The 12,094-nt window shown below is 48.7% G+C and overlaps 1 protein-coding gene across 1 annotated transcript in view; it reads right to left on the reverse strand.

Moving 5' to 3' along the window:
- srgap3 (SLIT-ROBO Rho GTPase activating protein 3) overlaps window positions 1–12,094 on the reverse strand; it is a 67,419-nt gene that overhangs the window by 14,986 nt on the left and 40,339 nt on the right. The window contains exons 6-12 of the mRNA XM_084705583.1: window positions 11,010–11,138; window positions 6,250–6,471; window positions 5,943–6,044; window positions 4,441–4,638; window positions 3,915–3,999; window positions 2,125–2,152; window positions 119–221 (exon numbers count right to left, since the gene is read on the reverse strand). Coding sequence (XP_084561709.1) covers window positions 119–221; window positions 2,125–2,152; window positions 3,915–3,999; window positions 4,441–4,638; window positions 5,943–6,044; window positions 6,250–6,471; window positions 11,010–11,138 — 867 coding nt within the window. The remainder of the gene's footprint in view (window positions 1–118; window positions 222–2,124; window positions 2,153–3,914; window positions 4,000–4,440; window positions 4,639–5,942; window positions 6,045–6,249; window positions 6,472–11,009; window positions 11,139–12,094) is intronic.

Raw genomic sequence — 12,094 nt, forward strand, 5'->3', positions numbered from 1 at the left:
GAAGGTCTGGCGTACAGGTTACAGGCTGAGAGGGAGAGAGCGGTTAGCTGAGGGAGACGGCGAGGAGAACAGGCTGAAGGTTTCCCTCCACACCCCCCTCGTTCACACATACAGCTACCTTGATGAAGTTCTCCATGTCGCCGTTAAACAGCTTATAGTTATAGACGGAGCGAGGCCTAGGCTTCCGCAGTTTCTGTGGCTTAGGGGGGAGGGTGGGGGGCCTGGGGAGACGACGGGGGAGGGGACAAAAAAACATAACCATCTGAAACAGCAGACCACGGTGGGGGATAACACAAGGTATGTTATGAGCAAACACTGGGTCTGTCGACGGCACCAGTCGTTCATTTCACAAATTGGACAAACCCCGCCCCTCCTCTCTCTCTCTGACAGACACACCCCGCCCCTCCTCTCTCTTTCTGACAGACACACCCCGCCCCTCCTCTCTCTCTCTGACAGACACACCCAGCCCCTCCTCTCTCTCTCTGACAGACACACCCCGCCCCTCCTCTCTCTGACAGACAGACACACCCCGCCCCTCCTCTCTCTGACAGACACACCCCGCCCCTCCTCTCTCTCTGACAGACACACCCCGCCCCTCCTCTCTCTCTCTGACAGACACACCCCGCCCCTCCTCTCTCTCTCTGACAGACACACCCAGCCCCTCCTCTCTCTCTCTGACAGACACACCCCGCCCCTCCTCTCTCTGACAGACACACCCCGCCCCTCCTCTCTCTCTGACAGACACACCCCGCCCCTCCTCTCTCTCTCTGACAGACACACCCCGCCCCTCCTCTCTCTCTCTGACAGACACACCCAGCCCCTCCTCTCTCTCTCTGACAGACACACCCCGCCCCTCCTCTCTCTCTCTGACAGACACACCCCGCCCCTCCTCTCTCTCTCTGACAGACACACCCAGCCCCTCCTGTCTCTCTCTGACAGACACACCCAGCCCCTCCTCTCTCTCTCTGACAGACACACCCCGCCCCTCCTCTCTCTCTCTGACAGACACACCCAGCCCCTCCTCTCTCTGACAGACACACCCCGCCCCTCCTCTCTCTGACATACACAGGTCCAGGGTGGGGGGAAGAGATCTACACCTAAAAATGATGAAGAATACTAAACTACCTGTTTATAATGTCGGGAGTGTTATTTAAGCCTGGGTCATGAAACCCTAAGTCCAATTCAGGGGCCTAGGGACCAGGACCAGAACCAGGACCAGAACCAGGACCAGAACCAGGGCCTCACATGCAACCAGATCTCTGATGCTGTGTAAACACTCCAAGAGGGAATCACTCCTGGAGTGAGATGAAAACATTACAGCAGCAGGTCTAATGGTAGCCGGCCCACATTCTAGCATGCTGGCTAGCTGTGAGTTACAGCGTACAGCCAGCCTGTGTGTGACACAGCCAGTAAGAATTCCCACGAGACATTTAAGTCTTAGTTAATTCAAGTGATTAGTTTGCCTATCAAAATACTATTCTGATGTTTTCTTAATCATTATTATGTGATTGTTATTACTGTTTTTCTACCCCTCATTTTGATTTCCCCAAATGCAGAAAACTCCACACACACCCCCATACACACCCCCTTACACACACAGAGTGAGATGTGTGTGTGTGTGTGTGTGCGTGTGTTACACAGATGGTCTAATGCCCTCAGAGGCTGGTGGAGCTTTTGGGACAGTATTCAGGTTTCCTGTTTGTCTGGCCACACACACACACACACACACACACACACACACACACACACACACACAGCAGGCCGGTTCCATCTGCAGTGCGGCCCTGGAACCTTTCCCAGTACCTTAATTTCACACACACACACACACACACACATGCACGCCTGTTCTTGCTGACTTGTAGGATAAGATAACTTTTCTTTATCAATATTATGTCAAGATGTATTGCTTGTCCCTCTCAGGAATAATCAGACGTTTGTCCTCAATTTCAATAAACAGGGAAAATGAAATGGTCCACCGCGAGGCAAGCTGTGGACTAACACTTTCCAGTCAAGTTGAATCCTTGTACTCATGGTACAGATCTTTATAGATTTTCTCTCAGATCTTTGTCATATCCTTCATGCTAGTTCAGACAGGAGCAGCTGCTGAAGCCGGCAGACTCTTACCTCGTAGTGCCACATTCAGCTCTTTCTCCTGAAAGACAAAAAGAACACATGGAAAGAGAGAATGATTATGAAGGCCTGAACACACTGCTAAGACCAGCAAGTCCAGCTTTCCTGTCAAGGCCGGACGAAGGCACCAATTAAAGGAGTCATGCCTGGCTATTGAGGGAGAGATGAATATATTTGGCCCCAGACACTAGGTTTGGGACAAAGCCATGGATGGGTCGCTGACACAGACTGTGATTGGACCCTGGGGGTGCGGGGGGGTCTGAGAGCCAATCAAAAGGGGGGAGGGGGGTGGAAATGAGATGGGGGAGGGGATGCCAGAGGGTCATCTCACATGTGTGCTGGTTCACCGAGCCCTTTGTCCCCACACAGGACACACACACACACACACACGCACACCACTTCTGGCCATATGCACACCATCCAGAAGCATACAGATGTAAAAGATGTCTGCAGACCAGGGTCAGGGAGGTGGAGAAGTTGGTTCTGAGAGTGCAGACCAGGGTCAGGGAGATGGAGAAGGTGGTTTGTTTGAAGTTTGTTTGCTTTGTTTTACTGAAGGAGGTTGGCTGACATCCAATGTTTAACATCTCTCAAACAATCCAACAAACACGAACCATCTTTTGGGTGTAAGGGAAGGCAATACTGAGTGTCCTCTGTGTGTCAGGGATACCAGACACCATCATTCCCCAAAACATCCAGACGGAGCATGTATAAAGAACAAAGGACCCAGAATGGAGCGCTGAGGAACTCCGTACAGAGCTGGAATGTGTTGGTGTTCAGGCTCCATCCATGTTGACTGTGTGTTTTATTAATCTGAACAGCTCAATGAACTGTGCACCATGTGGTATTCTCCATGGTCAATCTAGCAGCACACACACACACACACAACCTCCATCCTAAACACACACACACACACATGTTCCTGTGCACACACACACACACACTAGGCTTGAGGCACTGCCCGAGACACAGCTCTGATTGGGTGGTACCTGCAGACTCCATATGGCCTGTTCATACACAGCAGCCCTGTGCCCAGCGCACACACACACACACACGGAGATAACACACACGTGTGCATGAAGGGGCAATGGGGGAGTGTGTGTGTGTGTGTGTGTGTGTGTGGGCTCAGCTGTGTTCCTGATGTCTCCATTGATGAGGTGCTGCAGCAGCTGCAGAGATGGTTGAGATGGGCGTGGCGGGGGCGGGGGGGGGGGGCCATGATAGAATGGGCATGAAATGCCCCCGGCTGAGAAGGACAGGGCCCCCCTGGGGGTGGGGGAGGGGCAAGGCACATGAGGGTGGGAGGGGCATCCTGTGCTGCTGCCAGGACAACCGATCAGTCTCCTCCAGGTCCCCCCCAGGGTTGGTGTAAGGTAAGCTATTGATGGAATTCCCATTGATTATTAACTCTGGTTAATGGTTACCTTCCCTTAACCCCCCCGTATCCATAAGAGATCAATCAGGGATCAGGGCAGCCAGTTAACAGGCCTACAAATCCCAGGTTTCTCTGGGTCTTAATTACAGGAAGACATGCTAATCCCTGGCGCCTGCCTAGACTGAGAGAGAGAGAGTTAGAAGAAAAGAGAGAGAGACTGAGGGAGAGAGAGTATGAGGAGAACAGAGAGAGAAGGGAAGAGAGAGAGAGAGAGAGAGAGAGAGACTGAGGGAGAGAGAGTATGAGGAGAACAGAGAGAGAGAAGGGAAGAGAGAACAGAGAGAGAGAGAGAGAGAGAGAGAGAGAGAGAGAGAGAGAGAGAGAGAGGGGGGGGGGAAGAGGCCCTCACCTTCTCCGAGTGTCTGCTTCAAAAGGTCATGCTTGGCCTGCAGCTTGATGATCAGATTGCTGCCATTCAGGAACTCCTTGAATTTCTGCAGAAACCAGAAGAAGATGAAGCTGTCACTGAGCAGCCAGCAGTAATGTGATGTGACGACAGCACCGGAGAACAGATTGTGTCGCCCTCCAAACAACCCAAATTCAATCTGCGCCAGGGATAATTCAATTTTCACGTGATTTCCAAAGCATGCAGACTTGTCATACGCGTTTGGTGGGTTAGCTGACACCTTAATTCTCTATTTGATTCTATTCTATTAGATTCTCTTCAGATTCATGCTAAAAGGTATTTGTGAACTTGAGCAAGGAAAGGTTGTTTTAAGTTCAACTCATACAACGTATTTCGGACGCACAAATGCGCAAACATTTCCTTTTGTCAAATGCTCATTCGAGTTTCCCAAGAAAACACTGACAGGTCTACATCTTTATCTATACAATCAAAAAAAAAATGTTTTCATAAAAAAACGAAACAAACTCACGGTGAAGTAGAAGACCTCCGTCTCCTGTTGGTTGGCTCTCCTCTTGGCTACGTTTATCTTGCTCATGTACGCCTCGGACGCCACCGACCTGATGGACTCGGTGGAGCGGCTGTGCTGGAAGGCATCTGACACGTCAAAGTCCTCCACAGTCAGCATGTCCTGCAGCGTCTGCATGCTGGCGTCCAGGGTCTTCCTCACCTGGGGGACACAGGGTAGGGCAGGGTAGGACAGGGTGGGGCAGGGTAGGGCAGGGTAGGACAGGAAAGGACAGGGTAGGGCAGGACAGGACAGGGTAGGGCAGGGCAGGGCAGGGCAGGGCAGGGCAGGGCAGGGCAGGGCAGGGCAGGGCAGGGCAGGGCAGGGCAGGGTAGGGCAGGACAGGACAGAGTAGGGCAGGACAGGACAGGGTGGGGTAGGACAGGACAGGGTAGGGCAGGATAGGACAGGGGAGGGCAGGACAGGACAGGACAGAGTAGGGCAGGACAGGACAGAGTAGGGCAGGATAGGACAGGGGAGGGCAGGGAAGGACAGGGTTAGCTCAATAATAAAACACGCAAAGGATGTGAAATTATTCCAAACGCCATTGGCCCTTGGTACCACCTCTCTTTATTTTAGCCGTCAGGTCCTAAAGGTGGAGCGTCCACAGCTGTGCAGACGGCAGAGGCACATGAGTGATTGTTGACATTATCCATTTCAAAGACAAATCGACCCTCTACGACGAACACTGTTTGATCGTACTTTGAGTGGCGCATGGCAGCCTTCAGTCCCCTGAAGGAGCTACAGGGTTCATTACAGAGCGACCCTCAGGTCAACCATTCGTCAGACGAACAGCTGAAAATGGACCGGGTCTGGGCAGACTGTATGTAAATCTGGCGCGGTGGCCGTTTTGTAGCATGCTGAGATGGATGAAGGCCATTTCTGGACATGCAGCGCTCATCCATTAGCCTCTGTTTGTGAGACACTCAGGAAGATATGGAGGAGACACACATTGGGGTATGTAGTTAGCTAGACAGGCAGGGCTGTTAACACACATTCATCAGCACCTGTATAGCCTGGAGTGTCTGTCTACTGGTGCCTCTACGACCACCCACACACACACACACACATCACCACTGAGTGGTATCCCATCATCACCAATTACACTCGCTTGTTATCCTTACAGGAAAATGTCCCATTAGCACATGCTAAACATTCACACAGCACCCGGGAACCAGGGCGTGGGGGCTGCTAGACAAACTGGGACTGGAGCAGATGGCATAAGAAGCACCCCCACAGGGGAGGGGGGAGGGGGGGCAGGACCCCCCAGTGGGGGAGACACTGAGGGATACACGGGGGAGACAGACCAACCCACTGACAGACAGACGAGCGAAGCAGCAGTAAGACAGACAGGCAGGCAGCAAGACAGACAACCACACAGAGTAACCAGAGACAGACAGACAGGCAGACAGACTGACCAGAGACAGACAGACATCTCCTCTTTCTCACCCCCCCTACCTCCTCACCTCCTCATTCTCGATCTTCAGTGTGGTGAGGCGAGACTGCAGCTGGTGGTACCTCATCAGGAGCTCTGTCTGAACCGGCTGCTGGGCACTCACCTGGCACACCTGCAGGGCCGCAAAGCATTATGGGTCAAACGCCAGTCACACATTGTGGGCTTCTGACAAAAACATGACGGAACACTGACTGAGTAATTGTACAAGAGGCATTTCACGACTTGCGATATGTTGGCCATAACAGCACTGAGATGTGTTCCGAGAGAAAAAATAAAGTAAGAAACCCAGAGCATCAGAGCCTGGCCTCCTGTCTCACCTCGTCCCCCATGTGTGGAAGGTACTCAAAGCGCATCGGGGGGCAGAACACCTGGTTGTGCATGTCCATGATCTTGTGCTTGTCGCTACGCGAGTCCAGGTTGTCCACGGCGTTCTCGATGACGTCCAGGCCCTCGTGACGAGACGTCTCCAGGTTATACTCTGCGGACAGGTACGTGCGGAACGTGCGCGCCAGGCTGGCGTGGTAGCCCAGGTCACAGCACTGTGGAGCCAGGCAGGAAAACAGGAAAATAGGTCATGAGAAAACTGTTTGGTATGAAATCGTCTGTTTGGAACTTGAGCATTTTGAGCAAAGTCGGATTTCAGGGGGGGGAAACTTTTTCAATGAAAAGACTGAAGAAGCGAGCTATCTTCAAAAGCTTTTGGTAAAAAGAATGAGGATATCAGAGAATGTCTATCCTATCCAGACATGGGATGAAACAAAGTCCAAATACTTTGTTACTGTATTGAAGTACATTTTCAAGCCAGACTCGTTTTAGTTTTTATCAGTATTTGATCTCTCCTCTCCTTTCACTGTGTGTGTAAAAACGTTTTGGTTGAAAAAAGATTCACATATAGAGTGTCTCGGTGCTCTCATTATGTATCCGTCAACAGCGATAACAACTCTTTAACATTCACATGACACAATTACACCATTCTCCTCGTTTCCCTTTATCATGTTGACCCGACCTCAAACATGAACTAAATATCAAATTATCCTGCGCTGCTCTAAGTTAGCATTCCAAAATAGCTACAGTGTAGCACAGAATTAGACACACTAGGTAGCACAGTAGGACACATAGGTCTAATTATCTCATCCACAGAGCGGCATAAACCTCATTAGATTAGACGGGGAAGGCCAGTGAGTGAGTGACGGTGTGAGGAGCTGAGTGAATCACTCAAAGCTCTAACACTGAGGATGTACGCTAAGCTACCTAGTTGTCTTCATCGCTAATTGTTCTGTGTCTTTCAAAAGGGCCAGTGTATCACCCGAGAAAGATGGGGCAAGTGACATATCCCTCTTCAACATATTATACAGTCACTAAAACAGTCTCTAAAATAAAATGTGTATTCTGTTAAGGACTCCAATGAGTTCTCATATTCATTCAACCCTTATTTCACCAGACTTGAAACAAAAACAACTGATCTTTAGCAGGGAAACTGAATAGCTTGTTTGCACAACACGTTACGTCACTACACTTCTGTGGCGCGAAATGCAAACGCAGGACAGGAAGTGAAGCGAACAAACTCTACGCCTACGTTTCGCATTGTTTACACTTGCTCAAATCGATCAAACCACAAGATTTTATAGTGTTACAAAAAGTTGTTGTTCATAGGGGAAACAAATTCAAAAAGTTAACCATAAATCGCCGGAAAAAAATTGCTTGCAAACCAGCATCTGCAGTCGGGAGGAGTCGAGTCGGATAATGATCGTGTGTGCTGTGCGATGACCACTTTATCAAAGGTAGAGTTAAGTTAATACAATTGATGGGGCTATGTTTGTAACGTTAGCTGTGTCTGTACTTTGTAAAGCTAAAGTAATTGTTTTTAACATTTTAACACAACGTTAGCAAAGCTGACGTTAATACAAAGTATTTTACAAGGTGTAGCCTTACTGCTAAAACGTAGCTCAAGTACACAACCGTAAAACGCTAACATTGAGAGGATCAGCTGGGTACAGATATTGAGGAGCACCTTGGTAGCAACCACTAACAAAAAAGTTGCTTTGCTCTTGTAATGGCTTTAACTCTGCATTTCACTTCCTGCCATCCGTTTGAATTTCGCGCGTCTTCAGAATCACGTGATTGCATACAGCTATTCTTGCTCAGAATTCAATTATATTTTAAATGTATCTCTTTGTGTTTGTTTACTGGGTGGGTGTCTGTGGTTTTGTAGGCTAAACTGGTTCCTTGTCTCCTTCAGCTAATGACCAGCTAACCAGAATCAGAATGCGGTTTATTTGCCATGTATGTTATACAAACACGGAATTTACTGTGGCAGGGAGGTGCAAACAATAAACATATACGAATCTTAAATTAATTGAAATTACAAAAGTTTAACTAAAGTCTAAGAACTAAAAAATCTAAGAATAAAACAATTTAAATATAAAATATATATAACGACAATGAAACTAATCTGTCTCCCTATCCTCTCCTTCAGCTAGTGACCACACAGCCAGTCCTGCTCCCAATCCCCTTTCCTGCAGTTCAGACAACCGGATTTGGGATGACACGGTCCCTTTCCGGTTGCCAGACAAAAATCCAGACCAACCAATGTGACCCAAACACAGGGGGAAACATCCACCAATCAGAGCATCTGTCTGTAGGCCTCCTGAACACGGCAACCAATCAGAATCTCTGACCGTGGGCCCCGTGAACATGGGCCAGCCCTCCATACGCTCCCTCCTCCATAATCTATTTCCAAACTTCAAAGACGATGGTGGTCGAGTGTGTTGTGTTGGGCGGAAACACTGAATAAACAACCATCAGAGTTGCTGCGCTAAGTATACTCTGAAGGAAATATCTCATTCCCACCAGGCAAGCCGTCCCCTTTTTCAAAATGTTTGTGCCATTTTTGTCTCCCCTCTCTTATCCAGAGCAACTTACAGTAAGTACAGGGACATTCCCCCGAGGCAAGTAGGGTAAAGTGCCTTGCCCAGGGAAGCAACGTAATTTGGCATGGCCAGGAATCGAAATGGCAACCTTCTGATTGGTAGCCCAATTCCCTAACAGCTCAGCCATCTGACCCCATACAATTAGCAACTCTTAATGTTCAATGGTCCCTTAAATACTGAGGAACAACTTCAGCACAGATGTTCGTGTGTTTGAGTAATGCCCAACCTCATGGTGGTCTAGCCCTGAGGAGAGGAGCATAGGGCCTACCACACTGACCAGCCACGCAACCAGCCAGCCAGCCAGCCATACAACCAGCCACCCATACAACAACCAGCCTGTCATACAACCAGCCAGGTCTGCAGGCTTTAGGACTGATGTCAAGGTACCATCAGGTGAGTCCCTGGGCTGGGTACCTCCTGGCTAACCATGCTAACCTCCTAGCTAACCATGCTAACCTCCTAGCTAACCACGCCAACCTCCTGGCTAACCATGCTAACCTCCTAGCTAACCACGCCAACCTCCGAGCTAAACACGCCAACCTCCTGGCTAACCATGCTAACCTCCTAGCTAACCACGCCAACCTCCTGGCTAACCACGCCGGCCACACTTGTGCCTACACATACATACTCTGAGCCCAGAGGCTGGAGTTGGGTTTCATTCCTGCAGCCGTTAGTGGTTTTGAAAGCAAACCGGACACTGCTAACCAGAGATAATCAGGCCTCCCTTTTGGGTGGGCTGGGGCTAGGCTAAGCTAGCGCTAGGAATGGTGCTGGACTGGTAATCCACCTAGCCTACAGTAATGACCCTCTGACATGCCATCAAGAGAGTGGCGCGCTCTCCTTTTGAAATGTTTTCCCAATGAAATGAAACTTTTCAATGTTGCTACCATAACATTGTATTTTCAGTAGGGAAGTAGATCAGTCAAGGTCAAATTGGAGTGTAATGGTTTCTGTTGTGGCACACCCTGTGGGGTAAGACCAGTCACTATCCTGTTCAGAGAGGAAGGGTCATTTCCGTGTAATTTTTCTACCGTTTCCTCCACACCTCCTGACCTGTGGAAATGGCAATAAAAAACACGGGAGGAAGAGAGAAAGTGAGAGGTGTGTGTGTGTGCGTGCGTGTGCGTGTGTGTGTGTGTGTATGTGTGCGTGTGACCTTGAGTGCTGAGAAAGGCGCCTTGTAAAATAAAATGTATTATTCTTATTAGAGTACTGGGTCATGTTTCAACATTGCTGCGTGTTTTCCTCTGAGCGAGCCGTGTGTGTGACACACCCAGGAGCGGTCATCTCTCTGAGCTCCTCTCACACAGCAGGAGGAAGGCGTCCTCGCATCACCTCACACAAACCCTCCACAGGAAATTAGAAACTCACTGGCTAGATAGCTCGCAAGCTAATAACCGTATCCTCGTGACTGTATCCTACATATCTGGCAGGGATATCTTTCTGTCGTCAAACAACACTGCTGCTGTGACGGAGGTGAAGATGAACCAGAGTTGATGTAAACGCTTGGAGGGAGCAGCTTGCGATGGAGCAACGCTGAGTGAGAGACAGATGCTCACATGCTGACAGGGAAACACGTTACCCTAACGCTGAGAAACACAAACACACACACAGGATTACAGTCTACACTCAGTCAGGGTTCACGATGAGGGCATCTGGGGGTGTCTGGCACGCGTCTTAAGTTTATAGGGACAGTGTACTTGTTTAGTTTTTTTGTGGAGTGTTTGGGTGTTTTTTTTCTTTAACACGTCAAAAGGGCTGGATTATAATTTTAAGGAATGAATATCAGGTTGGCTAATCTTAAATTTATGTTCAAATCAAGATTTCATAACGTAAAAAAAACGATAGGGATAAGAAATGGTCTTCAGATTTTCTTCTCCCCCCAATTGGCTTACATTTACATTTAGTCATTTAGTAGACGCTCTTATCCAGAGCCACTTACAGTAAGTACAGGGACATTCCCCCCGAGGCAAGTAGGGTGAAGTGCCTTGCCCAAGGACACAACGTAATTTTGCATAGCCGGGAATCGAACTGGCAACCTTCTGATTACTAGCCCCCTCGATTCCCTCACCGCTCAGCCATCTGACTCCCTTCTTACTCCCCGGCTTACTCATAGTTCATCTGAAAGCCTTGCTCGCAGTACTTACATCGATCATATCCGAGACGTCGTGGATGTAGTATTTCGCAACGACAGCGTTGGTCGCGGCAAGGTTCAACAAATAGTCGTTTCGGGCTTTTGTACATTTCAGCTTGTTTTCCGAGTACTTGGCTTGTCTCTAAAAGGAGGGGAAGAAAGATGAAGAGATCGTAAACAGACACAAATTAAGCAATAGGTAGGCTAGTTTCACATAATAACATTTATCACAGTCAGCCTTTTTGAATACGATCTATTTTGAGGTGAGGATAGTCAGAAAACCGACAGAATCTTAGCTGTCAGTCCTGCTTCAAGCTAACCTCGATGCGGTTACCGGCTGTATTCAGTCTGGTGTGAATCAAGTGTTCTTCAGACACAACTCATACACAGACACATGCTCGCACAAACACAGAAACACATATCAGACTATTATTATCATCTTTCGCAAAAAACCCTATCAGGCCTTTCAGACACGGAGAGCGGTCTCTGTTGCCATAGTGAGCTGGACAAGCTGTGGCACCCAGCTGGGTCTGATTAAGGCCGTCATTGCAGAGAAGAAGAGATCAGCTGTCCATGTAGTGATTCACATCGTATGTTAGAAAACAGACCGGTATCAGCATGGGGGGAAAACAACAAGCTCAAAAACTGAACTTGATAACAATTTAGATTTTGTTTTTTTTTTTCGACGAGCGAACAAGTAGGCTATAGCTAGCGCTGCATCAAATATCTAAAATATCTAAAAACGGCAAAACCCTTTTTGTGGCTGTTTGTTGTAGTGTTCCAGAGGATGACATCAGTGGGAAAGAAGAGCTAAATTGTAGACAAATACACCACACCGGGTGCCTTATTCCCCATTTCCCATCCCACAGACACTTGATCATGCTAATCCCAGCAGTACTACAGATGTGAAGCTCGAGAAGGGATTACTCTTTTCGCTGTCTGCAGGTGGAGGATTCTGAGCCACACTGGCTTCTGGGAGCTCCAATCAGGTCACAAGGCAGAACAGGAGAATAAAAGAAGAAAGGAATAAAGGAGGAGTGTGTGTGAGTGTGAGTGAAAGGAGTTGTTCCAGCCTCTGTGATAACAGCAGTCTGACGA

The sequence above is a fragment of the Hypomesus nipponensis genome, chromosome 9 (genome assembly GCF_054491055.1).
Source record: "Hypomesus nipponensis isolate SF chromosome 9, ASM5449105v1, whole genome shotgun sequence".
Classification (NCBI taxonomy): Eukaryota; Metazoa; Chordata; class Actinopteri; order Osmeriformes; family Osmeridae; genus Hypomesus; species Hypomesus nipponensis.